This window comes from Alosa alosa, chromosome 18 (genome assembly GCF_017589495.1).
Source record: "Alosa alosa isolate M-15738 ecotype Scorff River chromosome 18, AALO_Geno_1.1, whole genome shotgun sequence".
Taxonomy (NCBI): Eukaryota; Metazoa; Chordata; class Actinopteri; order Clupeiformes; family Clupeidae; genus Alosa; species Alosa alosa.
In genome coordinates, this window is record NC_063206.1 from 20,520,416 (window position 1) to 20,545,415 (window position 25,000).

Here is a 25,000-nt window from a genome sequence, read left to right on the forward strand (position 1 = left end):
GCTAGGCAGATCTCCAAACCACCAGACGACGTCTCTCTTGCCGCGCACATTTTGTGTCCAGTCTCAGAGAAAGGTGACACCTTATTAAGCGCCCGCAGTAATGTTATGAGGATTCCCGATGACAGACTGTCCGTAAACTTCACTGTGTAATCACTCCCCTCTCTCTATGTCCTGCTCTCTCTCTCTCTCCACAATTAGATGCCCATATCAGTTAAACTCATTTGGAGCCCACACTTTGGTCAGGTCATTCAGTCTTCTTAGGCCATTTCAAGTTTTATTACTCTGTATTTTGCTCGGTTACAATTTAGGTCCTTCTATGTGTAGTGAAATCAAATTCAGAAAACTAACTAGAAGCAGAAAGATACATAGACAGCTGTTGTTCCATGCACCCATGTGTTGATCATGTTACACTGTCCCATGTAACCCCCCCCCTCTTCTTCCCTCTCTCTCTGAAATCAAATCAAATCAAATAATTCTTTATTGACATGAGTGAATAAAGACATGGTTGCCAAAGCTACATGAGAGGCCTAATAGGAATTTACTTTACATTGACATTTACAGTATAACGGTATTGATTTGAAGGAAAGTCCCCCCCCCCCTCTCTTCCACAGAGGTGAATGAGTGCCAGGTGAGCCCTGATATATGTGGGCATGGCATCTGTTCCAACACCCCTAAGGCCTACACCTGTCACTGCTACGAGGGCTACCAGATGGATGAAGAGCAGACCACCTGTGTAGGTAAGGCTCCGTCAGGTCCCAGGGCCACACTCAGGTAATGCACTGCTCCAGTAACTGCCTCCATGCTCTCACCGTACTCCATGTGCTCAGTCCATACTCTATATTCAGTAGAGTTTTCCATAAACACCAAGTGGTCAATTGGGGGCAGCCGTGGCCTACTAGTTAGCGCTTCGGACTTGTAACCGGAGGGTTCGAACCCTGACCAGTAGGAACGGCTGCCCTGACCAGTAGGAACGGCTGAAATGAGCAAGGCACCTAACCCCTTATTACTCCCCGAGCGTCGCTGTTGTAGTAGGCAGCTCACTGCGCCAGGATTAGTGTGTGCTTCACCTCACTGTGTGTTCACTGTGTGCTGAGTGTGTTTCACTAATTCACGGATTGGTATAAATGCAGAGACCAAATTTCCCTCACGGGATCAAAAGAGTATATATACTTATATATATATATATACAATTTACAGAAGCTAGGGTTAGCGTAGCATTCTATGAATTTGCAGTGGAAGATTTCAGTTAACTACCTTGGGACAGTGAGAATAGTCTTGAAAAATCTATGTTGTATGTGTACAATCTTTCCTTCACAAATGTATGTTATTTTACACGTTCCATTTACATGTTCCATCCTATTTAAATTAGGCAAAAGGCCAAAAATATTCCTTCACCTGGAATATTTCAAATGAACTAGTTTGAATGCATTATATGAATGCATACAGTAGTAGCATAGTTCTCTTTGTCTGATTGACTCTTAATTTAAAATGATACACAGTTAATCTGTTATCTAGCTAAATGAGAGACGTCTATCCCATATTGGTCAGTATAAGAGTGTTCCATTGTTCAGGCAGTCCAATCCAGAGCCATGCCTTCACGTAGCATAACGTAATTTTTAAACACACAAGCAATTACACGGCCATTGTACAGTGGCACATAGCTGTGTCTGTGGCCATTAGCTTGGAATCCACAGCAGCTGTAAGGGCTTCTCATCTTTCTTAATCACGGTGACGACCGCAGAGCTGGACAGTACGTGCCCTTCCATGCCTCCTTAATTTGCTGATGTGTCTGAGACCCTTGGTTAGATACGCCTGGTCTTTGGACACGTTTGCGTGTGTGTATGTGTGTGCATGCGCGTGCGTGCGTGTGTGTGAACGTGTGCGTGTGCGTGTTTGTGTGTGTGTGTGTGTGTGTGTGCGTGTGCGTGTGCGTGTGCGTGTGCGTGTGCGTGTGTGTGTGTGTGTGTGTGTGTGTGTGCATGCGCACATCGTCGTGTGTGTGTGTCACGACGCCGGCGTGTGAGTAATGTGTGTGTTGTGTGTGCATGCGCCGCGATGCGTGCGTGTGGTAATGCACGTGGTAGTGTGTGTGTGTGTGTGTGTGCCATGTCGTGCGTCGCGTGTGTGTATGCGATGCTGCGTGTGAGTGTGTGTGTGTGTGTGTTACATATGCGCACATGCGTGTACGCATTATAACGTATAAATATACGTGTGTGTGTGTGTGTGTGTGTGTGTTTGATGGTGTGCTGTTGGGTCTGATCTGTGGGCTCTGCGCTCCCTCTCTCCAGACGTTGACGAATGTGCCGAGAGGCCGCTGCTGTGTGCAAACGGCCACTGCAGGAACACGGCCGGAGGCTTCCAGTGCGCGTGCCAACATGGCTTCCAGATTGGTGACGAGGGTACCAGCTGCGTCGGTAAAGACATTTCACATCTCACCCCTCCATTCACTCTCTCTCTCTCTCTCTCTCTCTCTCTCTCTTTCTCTCCCTTTTATTCCTTTTTTCTCCTTTTTCCCTGTTGTTTCCCTTTTCACACCCTGTTGTTCCCTCACACTTGTAGCCCTCTTGTGCTCCTCTATCCGTTGTGCTCTATGTGTATTTTGCTCTCTATGTGTGTGTGTGTGTGTGTGTGTGTGTGTGTGTGTGTGTGTATGTGTCTCTCTCTCTCTCTCTCTCTCTCTCTCTCTCTCTCTCTCCCCTCTCTCTCTCTCTCTCTTTTCAAGTCTATCTCACCCACAAACAGACACACACACACAGCACATGCTCACACTCTCTTTCTCAGTACCTTTTAGATCTTGTTATGTCCAACGTGTTGTCAGTAGCAAAGCTGATGACCAGCAGATGTTATTTTTTTTCTGTTTGGTTGCTGGGTGTGTTGGAATTCTTTTTAGCGCGATCCGATTCCTTCCTCGAGCTTGTTTCACTTTGTCCCCAAGCCAACTCCACCACCACCAGTGGTAACCACCAGACTCTCCCTAAAGAGCCGAGCGACAGGCCGGATCCTACGGATGTGGCCGCGGTGTGGCCTATTAAGAAACATCTAGATAATTGGCCAGCCCACCTCGGATATAAATACCAGTACCACTGGGGTGAGGTGGTTTACGACCAGATCTTTTCCTTGCACCCCCCAACACACACACACACACACACACACACACACACACACACACACACACACACACACACACACCTGCACACACACACACACACACACACACACACACACACACACACACACACACACACACACACACACACACACACACCCGCACAACACACACACAAACACACACGCACACACACACGCAGACACACACACACAGACATACACACCCCTTCTGCCCCAATGACTCAAACTGAGGTTTGCGGCGTAGAGCTCTGGGATGACCATGATGGATATCTAAGACAGGCCTGTCACAGAGATGTCTTCATATCGTCTCATTTCACCAGGAGAGGAATTTCAAGAAGGTTATGACAGACCTTTCTAGTTCTAGTCCCAATGCAGGTTCTAATTTGTGTACTAGCTCCATTGTGATAAAATACTGTTTTATTTAAATTTCTGGTTCCAATGACAGCTGTAGTTCTACTACTGGATCGATTTCATTCCTTCGCCGCTAGAACTAAGAGAGACCTCAAAGGGCCCCTGACAGGAACCTAAGAGTGATGCTAGGCAGCGGTGTGTGGAGGTACGGGTCATGTCAGCCTGTCGCCGCTCTTGTTTACTCGCTCCACTTATCCTTTCAGCACGTTTCCCCTCCGGGGGGAAATATTTGGTTGCTACACACGGGAGGGGTATCCTGGAGACCAAATTGTTTTAGATTGCTCCCTTTTGGTAGACTGTTCTGTGTTCCTTTCCTGAACTACTAAGTGTGAGTGTGTGCGTGTGTGTGCTGGCAGGTGTGTGAGTGTGCGTGCGTGCGTGCGTGCGTGTGCGTTCATGAGTGTGTGTGTGTGTGTGTGTGTGTGTGTGTGTTGTATCCTTCCACTTCTTTTGCACCTCTGCCTGGAAAATCCCACCCACAATGCCCACAGGCACTTCCTGTCACCTCAAAAGACTCGGGGCATCAATCTCGACCCGGCCGCTCGCCCACCCCGTCTGGCCTGCCGCTGTGCCGAGTCCTGCCGCCTGGGCTCTGGAGCCTGGGCCCAGGTAGAGCAGACAGGAATGGGGACCTGGGGATCTGATGTGTTTGTGGAGATTCGGCTCCAGACGTCAGATTAAGTAAACTGATGAGGCATCTCCACGTGTGTGTTTCTCTCGTTACGAGGCCCAGCATGGGGTGGGGGGGGGGGGGGGGGGGGGTGCTGATCACATCCACAGCTTTGGCAGGCTGAGGTGGATGCGCGTGTGGAGCACGCCATCATATCAAGCTTTATTCCTCACAGGAGGGCAAGAACCTTCATTTGCTTTTTATCTCTCTCTCTCTCTCTCTCTCTCTCTGTCTCTCTCTCTCTCATTTTTTTCCGATTTATCCTCCTCCCTTCATCCTCTTCTCTCTCCTCCTCTCTTTTCAGATGTGGACGAGTGTTTGAGGCCCGACACATGCCCAGATGACGACTTGTGTGTCAACACACCGGGCTCGTTCCTGTGTCGGCGTTGCGACAGAGGCTTCAGGATGAACCCGAACGGCCAGTGTGAAGGTAACAGTAATGGAGCCAGTAGAGGAGCGAGGCCTCCCTCAGGGTGTGTGTGTGGGTGTGTACTTGTGTGTGTGTGTGTGTGTCTGTGTGTGTGTGTGTGTGGGGGGGCTCTGCTCTGGTTACACAGCTCTTGAAGCCAGATACAGTGTCCAGACCAGCTTCCATGAAGCCAGGCATCTTCTCAGAGCTACACACACTACTGCTCATCACGCCAATAGGAGGCGCTGTCACTTTCTCAGAGTATTAGTTCATAACTGGCTATTCATCCATAGGAGTTGAACTGTATGGAATGCTGGGTTGTAATTACGATCATATGGTATTTGGAAGGCCTCGGGCGATGAGATTCCCTGAGTGTGAGTTTTTATTCCCTCTCTTTAAATTCTGAACCCTCCCTTCTCAAAGAGGGTTTTTTTTCTGGAGAAGGAAAGTCTCCAAGGTTTTTCAGGCCACAGAATGTCAACATGTCAAGCCATCTTATGGTGGTTTGTTTCTTTTCTGAAAACCACTGGCATCAGACCAGAGCAGAGAGCGAGGGAAATTTTGCTCAGCTGTGTTTTTTTTCTCGTTTCTTGTGTGTGTGTATGTGTGTTTGTGCCCGTGTGTGTGTGTGTGTGTTTGTGTGTGTGTGTGTGTGTGTGTGTGCGTGCGTGCGTGCGTGCATACACATGTTGGTGTGTGCATGTTTGTGTGCGTGCATGCATGTGTGTGTGTGTGTGTGTGCTTGCATGCATATGTTTGTGTGTGTGTGTGTGTGCTTGCATGCATATGTGTGTGTGTGTGTGTGTGTGTGTGTGTGTGTGTGTGTGTGTGTGCATGCATGTGTGTGTGTGTGTGTGTGTGTGTGTGTGTGTGTGTGTCAGTAGCCTTCTGTGATGAGTGGAATATATGTTTTGGGGTGCACCCCCTCCCAAGGACTTCTAATTAAGAACAGCAGGGTTTCCGTCCGATCCCTGAACTTAGTGAGCTCCGCTCACCGGAGAGCAATAACCTTAATCATTAAGCCATCTCTCTCTCTCCTGCTGAATTAGACTAGAGGGGGCAACAAATGATTTCTTGTTTGTGTCTCTTTCATCTCTCCTCTGTCTTTTTCTGCTTTGCTTCTAGCTTCACTTCACTATCTTCCTCTCTGTTCTTTTGTTCTGTTGGTTGAAGTCCCTTCAAAGGAACTTTTTAATGGATGAGTGTTCGCAGACCAACATCACAAAGCACCAAATGACAGTGTAATGACAATAATTACATAACTGCAGGGATTAGGGATCCATGAGCTCACCAGCATTTGTCTCATTCCTCTTTCTGCCCCTCTCCCTCTTCATCCATTCCTCTCTCCTTCTTGGTCTTTGTCTCTGGTCTTCCTTGATCCTCACCCCACACCTCCACCCCATCCTCTCTCTCTGCAGATGTTGATGAGTGTCTGGACAAGTCCAACTGTCCATCAGGTCTGTGTTATAACAATCCTGGCTCATTCGTCTGTGATCTCTGTCCAGCTGGCTTCGAGGGCAAGGATGGCCAATGTGTGGGTGAGTATTTGTGCCTGCGTGCAACCGAAACCCCTTAGAAACACTGTGCGTGTGAGTGTGTGTGTGTGTGTGTGTGTGTGTGTGTCTGGTCAGAGAATCTGGTCTTGCTCTACTGGTCCGGTTGTTTCATCCAGTGGTCTCTGTTGACATTGGCACATCTTCTTCCATCATCCTCCTGCACTTCTCTGTTTCTTCCTCTCTTTCTCTCACTTTCACACACTCTCTGTCTCTCACGTACATCCTTTCTCCTCCCCTCATTCTTGATTTGTCCATGCTCACCCTCTCTGGTCTGGCCTTCCTCTCCCATCTGCTCTGTCTCATCCACTTCCTCTGTCTCTTTTCTTGATTCCCCACTCTGTTCTCTCTCTCTCTCTGTCTCTCTCACTCTCTCTCTTTACACTTCCTATCTCCTTGTCTTATAACTCTCTTCCCATTCTCTCTCTTTCTCTCTCTCTCTCTTTCTCTCTCTGTCTTCTTGTCCTCAGTAACCCCATTCCCAAAGTGTGTGTATTTGTGCATTTGCGTGTGTATGTGTGTGTGTCTCTGTGTGTGTGTGTGTGTGTGTGTGTGTGTGTGTGCATGTTTGCCTGCCTGCCTGTGTGTGTCTGTAAGTGAGCCTGAGGTCATCTCTTTGGCTGAGTCAGAGGTAGCGCGCGCCACTGGCTGGCTGGCGGGAGAAAGAGAGAGAGAGAGAGAGAGCGAGATGATGCAACTCTCCCCCTCGCTGAGAAGAACATGGCCCTCCAGCCCTGTCAGATTTACTGTGTGGCTCAGGGGTGCATGTCTTCTCCCCCACTCCCGCTGAGCGAAAGCGGAGGGATGACCTCAGCCACACACGCGCATCAAAAGCAGCCGCTCGCACTCCTCGCCCACATTGCTTTCTTTTAAACTCACCGCTGAACATGAGCCACTCTGCCCCTGCCCTGGGTCTGGGGATGCACCTGTTTGGAGTGTTTCTAGGATCAGAACTGGCTTCCCAGCTGGACGTAGAGTTCTGCCTATTTGGATAAACGCTGTTTTGTGCTTCACTGTGGAGCTAGTTTGAGTTGTATGCAGTTTTGAGTAGTTGGGGGTGCTTTACCCAGCTTTACCCAGCTTTTGATAGCAGCATGTTGGGCTTTTGTGTGGTATGGACGTAAGTGGTGAGCTCATTTATAAGGTTTGGCACGTTCCATTTCTTGGCTCCAGCATCAGTGAGCCTCGTGTCCTCACCCGGTGTCCCAATCCATGCTGGGTCAGTGCTGCATGTGAGCCATAGGAAGCCTTATAGTGTTATCTCCATAAACAACACACATTCATCCCTCCCGCATTACTGACACTGTTTCCACTCACATGAACATGGAAACTCACAGGGAAATCTATAGGTTATGTGCAAAGAAATCCGGCGATTATACACTAATCAGATCTTTCTATGTGTAAAGAAATCCGGTTATTATTCACTAATCAGATCTTTTCTGGGTGTTTATTTGTTTTTGGAATAGAGATAACATAATGAAAGCACCACATGAAAGTGGTTTGCTAAACGTATTGCTTTGAATGGACTATGGATCCTGTTTTTGTAATGGGCAGTTTCCTGTTTGAACACTTTGAGGTCAGGCTGCCGTCCAGGGTATGCCCGGGCACAGCATGAGGTCATGTGCCAACGGCGGAGGCCAGGTCAGGGACACTCAGTGCCAGTCCTCCCCAGCTGCTGCGGACGAGCCTGGCATGGATGCCTTTGGAAATAATGCCAGGGGTGGGGTGAGGAGTTGGACGCTGCTCCGGCGAGAGATGGCCTGTGGTCCAAGAGAGACTTCCTGGGGGGAGGGGATGGGAGCGCTGGGGTGGAGAGGGTTGAGATTTCCCATCAGCATCCAGGGCTAATCGCTTCCTCCTTTGGTGGGGTTTTGGGGTTTCTTTTTTTTGTGTGATGATGATGTATTTTTGAAGGTACAGTATGTCTGAAAAGGCTCAGACTGGTCTGTGTTCCATGCCTTACAGTACCACAAATGTATGGTTAACCATTTTTTAAGCTTTTGATTAATGTCTCTCCTCATGCCTCTCTTTCCTCTATCTCTTTCTCTCTCTCTCGCTCTCTCTCTCTCTCTCACTCTCCCTAATCTGTCCGTCTTTTTCTCTCCCTCGTTCTCTGTCCAGATATCGATGAGTGCCTGGACTCCTCGGCCTGTGAACATGGCCGGTGCTCTAACTTTCAGGGCTACTTTGTCTGCTCCTGTGATGATGGCTACGCGCTGAGCCCCGATGGCAAGTCCTGCACAGGTGAGCCAAGCTCCAAACAAGCTACGCTGTCCGTAGAGCCTGGACAGTTCCTTTGAGTCCGTGTTACAGTATTCATTGATCATGAATCATGAGTCAAACCATCACGCAGCCTTGGTGTTATGAACCAACCCTTCTGTATATTTTGATCTACAATGGAGATGCCAAACTAAATGCTCAGGAACAGTATAGTCTCTGACATAATAAGATAAACCTGGCCACTAATGATAGCCAGGTTAATGTCCTCAATCTCAGTGTATGTTTTGCTAATCACCTGATAATTAGCATAGCAATGTAACAGCATGTTTATCAATATTAGGCCGCTGACCTTATGTTGGCTTTTTTGCATATGAAAGAATAGACGTGGGCTAGGCCTACTGTGTTCAACTGTACAACGAGTGTCTGTGGTGAATAACACATGAATTTTGAAATTTAGATGGGCAAAAGGTGGAGCAAGTTTCTCCCGTATACTGTAGCAGAAATCATATTAATTCAAGCGAAATCGCCTTCTATCTCATTTGTAGATGGGCCTGAGTTTTTCTATGGACACCTCATCGTTTTTGGGAGAGTTTCCCCTCACACTCTCTCTCTGTCTCTCTTGCCTTAGCTGTTTGTGTTGTCCAGTAAGCCCCGCTACGAGAGTAGTAAATCCTCTGGACAAGTTTACCAGACTTAGTGTGGTATGCTGGACAGAGTGGTGACACACTTAAGATGGACCCAGAGCTGCTCCATGTCATAAATCTTTCAGCCACTCTACACGTGACACGTGACCTTTCCCCACCCTTATACCACAGGGCTAGCCTGACGAGCCAGACCCACATTCAAATGTAGGGTCTGGGCACTCACTGTTCGCAGTGCTCAGTCCGAGGGGCGGGATAATCGGTTGTCTTTCGGGATAGTTGGTTGCCAACTTAATAAAAGCTTAACTCGAGTCACACTGTTCGCCAACAGCACTGTTCGTCAAATAGCAGGAAATTCAAGCCAAACCGTTGCAACTCTGCCATCAATCATTATGTTAAGCCCGCCTAACGACTGTATACACGATTTGATTGGCCTGATAGAAGTTTAATTTTTCGAGCTCACAAGCCAACGGAGAGTTGCTAGACTAGCCCTGGCAGCAAATGTAATTTGCTGTCGCTAGGGTGCGTCTAGATTTCTAGGCTACCACAGGGCAGTCTGCTAAATAAAATGTGGATATTTTGATATACATTGAGGCCTTGTATGCAGAAAGGGATGTACTTTCCAGTTGTCCCTGCAGAGGTAGTAAGCAGTATGTTTTGTTCTATCATTTGACATTAGTCAAATACATTTGTCTTACATAAATACATGTATTCAATGATTTCCCTTATTCAAAATATGTTACAGCACAGGAAAGGTGTATATTTTAGCTTTATTAGTTAGTGTGTTTTTGGAAAGTGAATCATGGCAGTTTAACCACAAGGGCAAGTCTTGGACCCTCTTTCTGATGTGTCCTTTGGATATAATACGTTGACATGCAGCACCAGAGGAAATAGAGTAGGTGTCATAACTTCACATAAATATTCATTTTTATTGGCATTTTGTACATGCTTTGGGTCTTAGCAGAGTACACATGCTTGTAATACCAGTTTGTGGGTTCTTCTCAGAAATAAATATGTGTACGTAATGTTTTCTGTATATGCTGATGTGTGTATCTGTGTTTGTGTCTGTGTGTGTATCTGTGTCTGTGTGTGTAACTGTGTCTGTTTGTGTCTATATCTTACAGATTTGGATGAATGTCAGGATGACCATGTGTGCACTAGGGGCCATTGCCAGAACACAGAAGGCTCATTTGTGTGTGTCTGCGAGGCTGGCTTCAGGGTGTCTGCAGCAGGGGACCAGTGTGATGGTATATACACAGGCAGAAACACACACACACACACACACACACACACACACACACAACACAAACACACACACACTGTCACTCACTCTCACATTCTGTTATACATACACACAAACACTCTTTCTTCCTCCCTCCATCCCTCTCTTTTTTTCTCCTTTTCTCTCTCTCACACACTCATACCACTCATCAGTGACAACCATTTGACTCAGTAACTGTAATTAGTGCCTGATGAATACATACTGACATCCGAAACAGTAACAAAGAAGGTCCACACCTGTATGCTGCAGTATGTTTGCATGTTGCACACTATATCCTTTTACTCTTCAAACTATATTTTGTGTTGGGTCATTTTACTGACCCAACCCCACTGAGGCGTTCAGACAGCCGTGTGTGTGTGTGTGTGTGTGTGTGTGTGTGTGTGTGTGTGTGTGCGTGCGTGTGCGCGTGCGCGTGTGCGTGTGTGTGTGTGTGCAAAAGGAATGGACTTGATTTTGGCTACTTCCTCAGCACACCTCACAGGCCTCCATATACACACACACACACACACACACACACACACACACACACACACACACACACACAGTCCATCTAAACATGCTCTCTAGGTCTGGCTGAGCTGGAACGGAGAGGTGGTTGAGGGGCCCATGGGTGCGGGTGGTTGGGTGTGTAGGTAGGTGGGGGTGGATGCCGATGGACTGTGTGGAGCTGACCTGTGTCTGTGGTTTCAGATGTGGACGAGTGCCGTGAGCTGCCGGAGGTGTGTGGCGGCGTGGGCGTGTGTGTCAACAACCTGGGCTCTTACCTGTGCAGCTGCTCTGAGGGATACCAGCAGGTCAACGGCACCAGCTGCCAAGGTGAGGGGGTGGATGCTAAAACACACACATACACACACACACACACACACACACAGAGAAATACACAACCAATTCTGACTGACCCACATATACACGTACACACAAACTCTCTGACAAATATACTCTACACACACACACACACACACACACACTGACACACACACACACACACACACACACACACACACACAGCACACACCTGTTTTAAAAGCTAACATCTGTTCACTACAACCTATGGGGCCTCCACTGACCTTTCTGTGTTTGACCTATCGCTGTGGGGATAGAGAAAGTGGCCGAGAGAGGAAGAGAGGAGGAAAGGAGACAAAAAAAGACCAAAAGAGAGCAACGCTTACATTTAGGCACTAGGCAGTAGATCACACAGACTGTACTGTCTCTTTTCATGTTTCTCAGAAACACTGTAAGGCCCAGGCATTCCTCAGTGCTGATTTGTGTAAATGCCTGGTAAGGAGAGCTGTAATTAAGGCAGGATTACACTCCCACTTACAGCATAATACTTACTTACTGCCTAACCAGCTCCCTGCACTTAACCTCAATGCACAGGTGTTATCACAGCATATTACACCTCTAAGGGCACACCAGGAAGATGTGATTTAGGGCAGTGTATATGTTCCGTTTCACACACACACACACACACACACACACACACACACACACACACACACACACACACACATACACCTTAAGGACACTTCAAAGACCAAGGAGAGGGTGGTGGATTTCCGCAGGTCTAAGCCCACTCTGCTACCAGTTCACATTGATGGGGTCAATGTGGAGGTGGTTAGCACCTACAAGTATCTGGGTCTCCACCTGGACAATAAACTGGACTGGTCAGCCAACACTGATGCACTCTACAAGAAAGGGCAGAGCAGGCTGTACTTCCTGAGGAGGCTGCGGTCCTTCAATGTGTGCAGTAAGCTCCTCAGGATGTTCTACCAGTCTGTTGTTGCCAGCGTCCTCTTCTATGCAGTAGTATGCTGGGGTGGAAGCACAAGGAAGAAGGATGTGGGGCGAATTGACAGGCTGGTAAGGAAAGCTGGCTCTGTAGTGGGAGCTGAACTGGAGTGTATCACTTCACTATCTGACAAAAGGACCCTGAACAAACTGATCAACATCTTGGACAATGAGTGTCACCCACTCCACAGCACTATAGTTAAACAGAAGAGCCTGATCAGCTGGAGACTTCGCTCACTGCCTTGCACAACTGACAGACTGAGAAAGTCATTTGTCCCCAGGGCCATTGAACTGTTCAATGCCTCACTTAAGGGAAGAGGAGAGATAGACTTCTCTGCATAGTCTGTCTGCCTCTTCATCCCCTCCATGTTTGGTACTGTCTGTCCACTAGCCACTTGTACCACTGTCTTTATGCCTCACTGTTTGCATGCTATATTAGCACATTAGCACATATGCATAACCCCCCCCTCCATGCCACAGCCGAACTGTGGCCACACTTATACATTTTCTTAAATAGTTAAATATATAGATTTATAGACTTTCCTTTACTTTATTTCTGCATTGTCGCACTGTTGACTTACTCATTTGCACTGTCACCATGACCACTATCACCATTGCACTACCACCATGACACTCATTCACACAGAGCACCTTAGAGCACCTTACCATACCTTACTATGCACAGAGAATCACAGGCTCAGTCCCTGCCTCAGTCATTGCAAAGCCTCTGATTTATTAATCACCACTATGTGGATACTGTTTTTAGAATTGATTTAGATTAAGTGTTAGTAGAATTTGTAATTTTGTTATTTGTATTTTAGTATATTTTTATATATTGTATTAAGTGTTAGTATAATTTGTATTTTAGTATATTTAGCATATTATTTATCTTCTACTGTTCTTACTGCTTAGTTGTGTTTTTATATTATATACTTTAATTACTCTTCTGCTGTTAAAGAATGTGTTTGTCTTGTATGTATGCTGCTGAGACCTTGAATTTCCCCTGGGGATCAATAAAGTATCTATCTATCTATCTATCTATCTAGGAAGTGTACATGGTCAGTTTCACACACACACACACACACACACACACACACCACACCTACATGTACGCACACACACACACACACACACACACACACACACACACACACATCCACATTGATGTATTGTGCTGTGTTCCCTGCAGATGTGAATGAGTGTGTAGATGACCCTGAGCTGTGCGGAGCCAATGGGGATTGCCTAAATGTGGAAGGCTCCTTCCAGTGTGTGTGTGACATAGGCTTCACTTTAAATCAAGGAGCAAATACCTGTGAAGGTACGCAGCATCTATTTCCATTCTCAGACATTACTGTCATAGTTATACTTGTTTTGCTTGTGTGACAAATGTGTATTTACCCTTTTGTTGTTGTTATTGTTATTGTATTTATGTTGTGTATTTAACATGAGGGTTGGCTCAGTCAAATTCATGGCTCAAACACAGACACAGACAGACACGCGCACATGTTTATTAGCACATATTTATGGCAACACATTCCCCCAGACTCACACATACTGTATATACACAGACAACACACAGATAAACAGGAGCAAGATGTTTTGATTTATTGTTTGATTTATGGTTTGGAGAACAGATGGAACTATCTCTCTCTCTCTCTCTCTCTCTCTCTCTCTCTCTCTCTCACACACGCACACACACACACACACACACACACACACACACACACACACACACACACACACTTACACACTCACATGCACCACCCACATTCACTGAACTCTGTGCACATGCACTTGTGCAAAGCCCTTTATTCGATTTTAATTACACTTGGAAGAGCCCTTTACTCTCGTAGCCATTTTGAAGCCACAGGCGTCTCCGGCAGTTTGTCCCAGATTTCCCCAGGCCGCCTTCCCCCTGATGTTTATCTGCCGTTGATAATGCGTTAATTGAGCGTTCGTCCAAAGGCCCCTAACTCGTTCTGCATGTTTCTTGCGCTCGACGAGGCCCCTGCTCACTTGTTGCTTCTGGAAAAGGGGCCCTTTAATTCCTTTGCCATATGCTGCTTCTATTTTTCCACCAGCGTGGTGCGGGCCAACAGCCCTACCCAGTGCCAGAGTTGTTTTAAATGCCCTTTCCTGCAGTAAAAGCGGGGGGGGCGCACAGAGAAAGAGCGAGAAGAGAGGGAGGGAGAGGGAGGGAGGGAGGATAGAGAGAAAGAAGGAAGTCTTTGAGCTTGCTGTCTAGACGAAAGAGAATATTTTCTGCAGCACAGTGCTGTGCAGTTCGGGCCCCAGTCAGTGAGATCCTTTGCTCAGTGCCAAAGCAGTATGTGTATGTGTGTGTGTGTGTCTATTTATGCGCATAGGCTTGGGATGTGTCGTATAGATGTCCGTTTAATGTATGGTGTCATCTGAGTGTTTATGCCTTGATCACATGTGCATTATTTATTTGTTTTTACGACGTGTGATGCATGCCAGTACTCTATTCTTGACTCTCTCTCTCTCTCTCTCTCTCGGTCTGTGTCTATCTCTCTCTCTTTCTGTCTGACTCTCTGTCTCTCTCTCTCGGTCTGTGCTGTATGTTTGTGTGCTTATTTATGTGTGTATCTGTATCTGCAGCTCACCACTGTCATGAATATGTGTGAGCACGCTTTTGATGTTATATTCATAGCGCAGCCATAGAGAAACGAAAACAGTGGAGCTTTAGCGGTTCTGCTGGCGGCTTTAGCGCCGTTCCCACTGTCCGGTCCACCTCGCGCCTTTTAATCTCATCTTCAGTACCTTCACTTCCTCGAAAGCCCATGGTGGTCAACGAGTCTCGCTGGAAGTTTCGTCTTCATAGAACTCATCTGTCACACTCACTGGACAATTGAAAAGTCAGGAGGAAGCCTCCCCCTGAGTCTGTCCGTCTGTCTGTCTGCCTGTCTGTCTGCCTGTCTGTCTGCCTGTCCTTGGCTGTCCTGCTGATGGAACGAGTTTATAAAGAGCAGCTTGTGGTCTTCATTGAGCCAGATGGCTTTCACAGGTGAGGTCAGGGGGTGTGGTAGGTGGATCTGGACTGGTGAAATGGGGGCTGTGGGGGCTCAATGACCTAGAAGGCGCCTGAAAGAGGGGAATTGTTCTCTCTCTCTCTCTCACACTCACTCTTTCTCTCACTCTCTCTTTCACTCTCTTTCACTCTATCTCTTCTGCTGTCTCTCTCTTTCTCTCTTTTGCTGTCTCTGTTTTACTCTCACTTTCTCTTTCCCTCTCTCTCTCTCTCTCTCTCTCTCTCTCTCTCACACACTTTCTTTCTCTCTCTGTCTGTCTGTCTATCCATCTCTCTATCTCTATCTATGTACCATCTGTACATGTCTATCTTCTGTGTTATCGGGCAGTTACTGATGTCCAGACTAGATGTCCAGATCCCATTCAGGGAGCTATAAACCCAGGGCCTGTAAAACACCTGAATGCCCCAAAGGCTCCCTCAGGTCTTTGTACTTCAAGCTGGGTCATGAGTAATATGTTCCATGTTGCCCCACACACCATCAAAAGGGAAGCCTCTACCCCCCCCCCCCACAGTATCATTGGGGGCAATTGGCAGAGATTCCCCGCCTTCTTCAGAGGGTCACTAATCTATAATCCATCATAATATCTCTCCAAAAGGAAGTCAGAACTGGACTGGCAGCTGGCTCCATGTTTGTCCACTTGATATCGAGATTAGGAAATAGGCGCACACAGAAATAACAGAGTAGGGAATTTTTGCGTCGCCGTTTGCGTTTTTCTTTTTCTTTTCATGAGAGCATGCCTTTGTTTTGGTCTGTGATCGTTCGGACCGGTCATTTTTCTCTGTCTTGTCTGCTGTTTTGTGGATTAGCGGAGAAAAGGGTATTCTGGGTGAAATGGCTGTGTTTGTTGAACACACAGATGCATGCACAGCTTGAAAGTATTTCGAGTCCTCCCTCCCATCACCCCCATTGAGGCCTGTCTCGGTCTCTCAGTTGGCTGCTCTTGAAAGTATCAGGCGTATCCAATCTGAACTCTCAACACATAATAAATTGTGTCTGTTTCTGTTGTTGGACATACACTGTAGTCCACTGTCATTCCGGAACATTAAGTCAGACAGGTGTTTTATCTGTACGTGTGTGTGTGTGTGTGTGTGTGTGTGTGTGTGTGTGTGTGTGTGTGTGTGTGTGTGTGTGTTTGTGTGTGTGTGTGTGTTTGTGTGTGTCTGTGTATGTATATTTGCGTGCATGTTTGTATGTGTTTGTGTGTGTGTGTGTGTATGTCTGCGTGCGTGTTTATGTCTGTGTGTGTGTGTGTGTGTGTGTGTGTATGTCTATTTGCGTTGTGCACTTGTGTGGTGTGTGTGTGTGTGTTGCACATGGTTTCCTTTATAGATGTGGATGAGTGCGTGCAGAGCATCAGGTGCGAAGGTGGCACCTGCGTGAACACCCGCGGCTCATTCACATGCGAGTGTGATAAGGGCTTCCGACTGCAGGCTGACAACCACACGTGTCAGGGTAAAATACACACACACACACACACACACACACACACATACATACATACAGCTGCTTGCTCAAAGCCATGAGTGTTTGTGCCTATGTCTTTGTGTGTGTGTGTGTGTGTGTGTCTTTGTGTGTGTGTGTGTGTGTGTGTGTGTTTGTGTGTGTGTCTGTTTGTATGTGTGTGTGTGTGTGCAGCGTGTGTGTGTGTGTGTGTGTGTGTGTGTGTGTGTGCATTTGTGTGTGTGTGTGTATGATAGTAGTTGATTGACAGGCTGTGCTCTCTGTGACGTCAGATATCGATGAGTGTGCGGAGCTGAGCCCTGGCATCTGCGGCGCGTGGCGGTGTGAGAACACGCTGGGCTCCTTCACATGCGTGGTCAGCTGCCCGCCCGGCCACACCAAAGACCCCCAGGGGGTGTGTGTGGGTGAGTCAGTCAGTCAGGCCGGCTGGCCGGCCACAGTGGACCAAATGCATCTTTTTAAAATACAATCCTTAAAAGGGGCATCCACACCAGTTATTCAATTCACATTTACTTATACAGACAGACAGGCAGACAGACAGACTGGCAGACAGACAGGCAGACAGACACAGACAGACAGACAGATAGATAGAGAGACAAACAGGCAGACAGACAGACAGACAGACAGAAAGACAGACACAGACAGACAGACAGACAGACAGAGAGACAGGCAGGCAGGCAAGCAGACAGACCCAAGACATATACCGACAAAGGCAGGAAGAGAAAAACAAAATGGAAAACAAGTAAAAAACCTACTTACTCCTAGACTGAATTATTTTTACACCCTTTAACAGTCGAGAATAGCACTAGGATGTGTTGATGCCCTGATGTCTAGTGTCTTCATCTGTCGGTGGTCATCATGTGTCATGTGGCATCACAACATCTCATCTGTGTTAGTCACCATGTGTTTCACATTATCTTGCTTTGTACTTTGCTGTCATAGTATAGAAGTCTGTTTATGTCTGTTTCGCTGTGTGCAAAGCTAAGTGAGTGGATATATGTGTGTTTTTGTGGGGCTTAGATGTGTGTTTTAGTGTTTGTGTGTGTGTGTGTCTCTGTGTCTCTGTGTGTGCGTGCGTGCGTATGTGTGTTGGAGAGTGTGAATGACCACTGTGCCTCGTTTGGTTGCTGTTGGGACGTGCGTGTGTTTTCCTTGGCTTCTTGTCATTGTCCTATATTCATCCCAGCCTTGGCGGAGGCCGCTGCCATTGCACTTGTCATGGGGAGTTTGTGAGCTTGCTGGCTTTGGCTCGCACGTCTGTTTTCTTGTGGTGCTCCTTCGCTCCCTCGGCAGACATATTTGCGTCTTCATGCCTATCGATCACGGCTCGGCTGTCTACGTGTGCGTTCGCATTTGTCCTTCGCGCTGCTCCCGGTCTTGGTTTATTTGTCATTGTCATTGTGAGTCTGTGACCTTCAGCTGCTGTGTCCGCCACTAAAGTTTGCCCCATGGAGATTAACAACTCAAGACGTGCAAAATGTTGTCCTTGTCCCCTGTAACACTATGAAGTGTGAATGCATGCTGTTGGGGCATAGCAGCCAGTGTCTAACAGACATTCCCTTTCTTTACACACACGTCTGTTTGTGTGTGTGTGTGTGTGTGTGTTTTGTCCTGTAGATATCGATGAGTGCAGTCAGAACGAGACCCTGTGTGGAAGCCCAGACTTCTGTGAGAACATGGCCGGCTCGTACCGCTGCCACTGCGACAGAGGCTTTGAGGAGACCCCAGACGGCCGAGGCTGTGTGGGTGAGTGGATTGTCTGCTTACTGTTTGTTTGTTTGTGTACGTGCGTATACAGTATGTGTGTATATCTGTGTGTGGGTGGCGGAGGAATGTAACGGGCAAAGTCAAGGTAAGAGGAAGAACATTGTCAATGTTTTGAATTGCATATATGAAACTTCAATGAAATTATACATAAATATTCATTTCACTTAGATGAGATCATCTGTTTTGTTGTGTGTGAAGAGTGCTATGTTGGAACTTTTCTGAAGTTCTAACTTTCCTACTGAATTTCTTTAAGGCCATTGCAATGTTTTGAATTAATCTAAATAAATGACATAAACATAAATTGTTTTTTATTTTTCTTAAATCAAACTAAAGCAAAAAAAATAATATAGAAAGATGGGTTACACTTTACTTGACAATATCGACATAAGACTGACATGACACTGTCATGAACGTGTCATAAACAAGTCATAAACGTTTATGACACGAAAGTGACATTCAGGTTTTGTCATAACAAGTTAGGGTTAGAGTTAAGGTTAGGATTATGGTTATGGTTATGGTTAGGGTTAGGGTTCATGTGTCATGACAGTGTCATGTGTTCATAAAGTGTTGCCGAAAGATATTTAATGTGAAAAATGTGTAGGGTCCTCAGTGTGTCTTTCTTTCCAAGACAGTTTGATCATAAGATGGGTGTAGTATCAGAGCTACAGCAGTTCAGTATGGCAGCATGATAAACTACCTGTACCACCTATATACCTGCAGACCCACTTTCGGTCCAAGGCCTCCTCCAGTGTCATATGGATTTGATTTTAACAAGCACAACGACTGATAAACCGCTTACCCACCCTCACCTCCCCCAAACCCCCCACCCCACCCCACCCCAACTCTCTAAGAGTGGCTCTAAATAAAAGAGTCTGCCAAATAAACAAACGTAAATGTCGCTCAAGCAGTTTGGTGCTGTATGTCACAGTGCAGTCTGTCAAAGCAAAGCAGCAGCAGCAGCGGTGTCTCTGTACACACACACACACACACACACACACACACACACACACACACACACACACACACACACAAACACAAAACACAAACACACACACACACATGGACAGACACACACACACACACACACACATGGACACACGCACACACATGGATGCACACACACACTCACACACATACACACACACACATGGACACACACACAAGCATGGACACACACACACACACACACACACACATACATGGACACACACACGCATGGACAGACACACACACATGGACACACACACACACACACACACACACACACACACACACACACACACACACACACAAGGGCATGGACACACACACACACATGGACACACACACACACACACACACACACACACACACACACACACACACACACACACACATGGACACACACACACACACACATGGACACACACACACACACATATGGACACACAGCATGGGTGTCTCCGGAGTGCGATGTTACCGATTAGTGGATAAGCTGCAGCAGGCACCAGACATGTGCGGGTCAGTCTGGACCGTCTGGGATGGCAAAACGTGCCACTGGTCATCCACACGTGCCACTGGTCATCCACATTCTTCAAACACACACACACACACACACACACACACACACACACACACACACACACACACACACACACATATCTATACACATAGAGGCAGGCCGTGGAAAGATAAAAAAAAATCCCCCTCAGACAGCATAAATGCGCCAGCGGTGGTCAGGCCAGAGGTTTGATTGATGCGGCCATTTATTTTGGTTCGATTTGAAGGTGCGCCGCACAGGCCTGCTAATGTTTTAAACATGCTCCCAGCGCACCCAGCCAGAGCCTCCTAGCCTCAGACACACACACACACAAACACACACACACACACACACACACACACACACACACATACTCACTAACTCACACACACACACACTCTCTCACTCACTCACACACACACGAACAGACACACACACACATACACACTCACTCACTCACTCACACACACACACACACACACTGACTCACTCACTCACACACACACACACAGGTGGGGGGTGCTTCAGGGACGTGGTTGCTTGATGCATGCCTTTTATACCTCCAGGTGTAAGGCCAGTTCACACTGACGACACACGCACAAACAAATGTCTGCACATTCACAAACACACACCTGCACCCATGCCTGTTCCTCTGACGTCTGACATTTATGTATCGTGTCTGAGACACCACAGGGCCAAACAAAGCTGACCAAACACACACACACGCACACACACACACACACACAGACACACACACACACACACACACACACACACACACACACACACACACACACACACAAACACAAACACAAACACACACACACACACACACACACAAACACAAACACAAACACTCAGAGACACACACACACACACACACACACACGCAAATAAATGAATGAGACGTGAAGGAGAGGAGGTGTAAACAAAGAAAGAGGGAAAGATGGAGAGGTAAAGAAAGAGCGAGCGAATCACAGAGATACATAGAGAGACGTAGAGAGTGTGTGTGATTGGGCAATACAGTGAGAGACGGGAGAGAGAGAGAGGGAAGGAGAGAGAGGGAGAGGTGTCACTTGCAGCAGAATCTCTGTAATCCTGCTCTGCTGGACCGGTTGGTCGGTCATGGCCGAGCTGTAGAGGGCGGTCAGATAGTAGGCCAGTGAGTTCATGTTTCTGGACGCGGCGGCGAATTGGAGCTCGTTTGTCTTGGTGGAGTGTTTAACTGGGCCCATGCACTTCCCATCTTTTCCAATTTCCCCCAGCAGGAAGCCCTGTCAGTGTGCTGAGAGAGGGAGAGAGAGGGAAGGAAGGAGTAAGTGAGAGAGAGAGAGAGAGAGAGAGAGAGAGAGAGAAGGAAGGAGGGAGTGAGAGAGAGAGAGAGGCCTGCAAGTACTCAGTACAAACTGATTGAACAGTTCCTAAAAGTCAGCCTTTTGTTCACAACTTTGCACACACGCGCACACACACACGCGCACACACACACACACACACACACACACACACACACACACACACACACACACACACACACACACACACACACACAGAAAGAAAGAATCACACCCATTCATTCATGCTCATTTAGTCTATTACAATTTTAACTCAACTTGCAATCTTCACTCTTTTACAGGTACACTCAAGCATGCACACTTACTTAGTCATGCACACTTGCACGCATTTACACACACACACTCACACACACTTGCACGCATGCACACACACAGTGACACACTCCACACACACATACACACCACACACACACACACCACACACACACACACACACACACACACACCACACACACGTTTGGCAGGCACTCGTCAGCTCCACCCGAGCCCTCCGCAGCCAGCTGTGTGTGTTCCCCTGCCAGCTGCCCGCTCCACTGAGGCTCGCACAGATGGGCCGCTGTGCACGGACACACACACGCACACGCACGCTCGCACACACTCACACATACATATACTGTACACACACACACACACACACACACACACACACACACACACACACACACACACACACACACACACATACATGGTGTTCACTGTCAAACACCAAAGATGGGTTAAGCCGCTGGTTTCTCAGTCTCTGTCCATGTAAGGTCTGTTGCAATGTTTCAGCTTTCCTACATGATCTCTTCAGCATAAACCTCTGTTTCCTTTTCTTTACTTGTGCTCACATAGAGACACACAGATTTGCCAAACACACACACACACACACACACACACACACACACACACACACACACACACACACACACACACACACACACGCACCTGCCTGGGAGCTTGTTTGCTTGCCCTCATATTGATGTTGGTGGTCCCCTACGCCCAACGCGTTGTACTTACTCTCCACAACAAGCTCACAACAAAGACCCTCAGAGCTGGATGGTGGCTCAGTGCTTTGCTCCATTTCCTAAATCAGAAAAAGCATCCAGGACAAAATGCACGGAAACTTCGGATGTGAAAGCATGTGTGTGTGTTTAGTGGTTCTGTTGTATTCATGTTAATCTTGGATAAGGGGTCCCCTGATGAGGCTGTTGAGGTGTATCTGAGCGTTTGGAGTGGCCAGGCCTCTGCTGACTGCCGGCCCGAGTTGATTAATGCGGGTCCAGAAAAACCAGCGTGGCCGCCGGGCCTATTTACGTTCCCACCAGAGAGGAGAGCGAGACGGAGCAAAGCTGAACAATCAGAGAAAAGCTCTCTCTTCCCGTCATTTAGATTTGAGGCTGCTGTTTGTTGTGCTGGCTGGGGTTTAGGGGAGGGACTGTGTGTGTGTGTGTGTGTGTGTGTGTGTGTGTGTGTGTGTGTGTGTGTGTTTGTGTCTGTGAGAGTGAGTGAGTGTGTGTGTGTGTTGGGGTGGGGGTTGGAGGGGTGGGGTTGGGGTCGTTTTTTGCTTTTGCATCTGGGTGTCAGCCGAGTGCTTTCGGGGTCACGTCAGCCGGCGTCTGTCTTTGTTTTAATGAGCGCCGAGTCGTGTGTGCGTGATGGAAAAACAACAACAACAAAAGCCAGCCCTGGGTTTTAATGTCAAAAGATGAATAATAGATCATCCGTAGACTCAGGCACAGGAAGAGGGGGGGCGGCTGGGGGGTGCGGAGACGGGATGGAAGGGGTATTTTTATCCTCCGCCGCTCGTCTGGAGCCGTCGCTGCCTGTTACACACCTGAACTGTTTACGGCTGCGCTTGAGTCACTGTGGCAGTGATACACGCGGAGTCCGTCGCAAGCGAAATAAGCCATCTGCACTCTAAATTAACAATGATACTATCTGTCTGGCTTCTATTAAATTCTGTTTCTCTTTCGGGTTTTATACCAAATTAACGACGATAAGGTTTATTGCGCAATAAAAGAAGAATCACTCATCCCCCCCCTCCGCCCCAATGCAAGCAAAGAATAAAGGTAATGTGTTCAGCGGAGGAGTTCATTGTAGGCCAGGATCAATCCATCTCTGTTTCACCCTCCATCTCCCGTCTCTGTTTAAAGGATTTTAGACATTTTCACCCATTACGACGAGCCACATGTTAGCACACTCATGTGTATCTAAGGACAATAAAAAAAAAACGCTTGAAAGCCGTCCCAAAAATAGTCAGGAATCTGCCAAGGGCTGTCAGTGGGTTTATAATATATATATTTATAATACCCCGGCTTATGAGGCAGTATCTGCCTTTTGCGTTGTATTTCTGGATTGGCCATTTCCTGGTTTTAGTGCTCCCTCGTTGCCGAACACCCTATCTCGCCCGTCCAACTCTCTCTTTAACACTTTCTAGCTCATTGACCAGCTGGCCAGGGCTCACAGGGAGGCGCTGGGCTGGGTTCTTCTGAGCAGTGCAATTGTTTCAGGCACAGATACACTCGCTCTTTTGAACACACACACACACACACACACACACACACACACTCTTATGCAGAAAAACCACACTCGCCTACACACGTACGGGAAACACACACTCTCTCCTACACATATACAGATAGACACTGTCTTTCTCCTGCACACATACAAAAACACACACACTTTCTCTCTCAATTAAATACACTCTATTTCTTTTCCTTTATCCGTCTCTCTCTCTCTCTTACACACAGACACACACACACACTGGCTCACACACTTTTCCAGTGGTTCTCGAGCAGCCCCTGCTGAGCCGCTCTCCTTGTAAGAGCACTGTGGTCCGTGCGTCTCCTCCGCCTGATGGAAATTCATCCCTGTGTGTCCTCCATCCTCCATCCTCCACCTTCGGCACTCTCAGCTCTGCAGCCACGTTCGCGTGAAGAAGCTGCTGAGAAAACATGGCACAGATCAGCGTCCATGAATCAGGGGAGGCAAACCCCCCCAGCGGCGCTTTGAGGAGAGTTTCCACTTATTTCACCTCCAGTTCCATCAGCCAAAAAAAAAAAAAAAAGCTGCTGCCGCACTTAAACATTTTTCAAGACCACACCGTTTACTGGTGTGATTCGCCAATAAATCCGCGCCGCTGGAATGCCTTTGTAGAGTGGTGTGCTTTTCACGCCGGCCATAGATGCAGGGGTTGGGAGCTGCAGCTACTGCTGCTGATGCTACTGCTGATCAAGAGGAAGATGATAATGATGATGAAGTTTATGATGAATATGGTTATAATGGTGGAAACGGCAATGATGATGATGAGGAGGAGGAGTAGGAGGATCATGAAACTCATGATGAATATGAAGATTATGCAGTATAATGATGATTATAATGATGACAATGGCAATTATAATTAGGATGATGATGATGATGATGTTTAGGATGAGGAAGGACATTGTTGATACCGATAGCAATGATGATGAGGATGATGATGAATATGTTTAGGATGAGGAAGGACATTATGATGTTGATACTGATAACAATGATGATGATGATGATGAAGATGAAGCAGACTTAATGGCTGTATCTGTCTGTTGTGTGTGTAGATCTGAATGAGTGTGAGCTGCTGGCCACTGTGTGTGGCGAGGCTCGCTGTGAGAATGTGGAGGGCTCCTTCATGTGCGTGTGTCCAGAGGAGAACCAGGAGTACGACCAGATGACCGCCACGTGTGTCACGCCCACAGGTGAGGCGGCACACACACGCTCACACACACACACA

General features: G+C 47.3%; 1 protein-coding gene across 5 annotated transcripts in view; it reads left to right on the plus strand.

The window, feature by feature from the left end:
- Positions 1 to 25,000, plus strand: part of ltbp1 (latent transforming growth factor beta binding protein 1) — a 128,722-nt gene that overhangs the window by 85,625 nt on the left and 18,097 nt on the right. For 3 of the 5 annotated variants that reach the window (XM_048269439.1, XM_048269442.1, XM_048269440.1), the window contains exons 13-24: positions 612 to 737; positions 2,289 to 2,414; positions 4,515 to 4,640; positions 6,038 to 6,157; positions 8,294 to 8,416; positions 10,158 to 10,280; positions 11,006 to 11,131; positions 13,293 to 13,421; positions 16,483 to 16,605; positions 16,887 to 17,018; positions 18,232 to 18,360; positions 24,828 to 24,965. In XM_048269439.1, the coding sequence (XP_048125396.1) occupies positions 612 to 737; positions 2,289 to 2,414; positions 4,515 to 4,640; positions 6,038 to 6,157; positions 8,294 to 8,416; positions 10,158 to 10,280; positions 11,006 to 11,131; positions 13,293 to 13,421; positions 16,483 to 16,605; positions 16,887 to 17,018; positions 18,232 to 18,360; positions 24,828 to 24,965 (1,521 nt within the window). The remainder of the gene's footprint in view (positions 1 to 611; positions 738 to 2,288; positions 2,415 to 4,514; positions 4,641 to 6,037; positions 6,158 to 8,293; positions 8,417 to 10,157; positions 10,281 to 11,005; positions 11,132 to 13,292; positions 13,422 to 16,482; positions 16,606 to 16,886; positions 17,019 to 18,231; positions 18,361 to 24,827; positions 24,966 to 25,000) is intronic. The other 2 variants (XM_048269441.1, XM_048269443.1) reach the window with 2 other exon arrangements.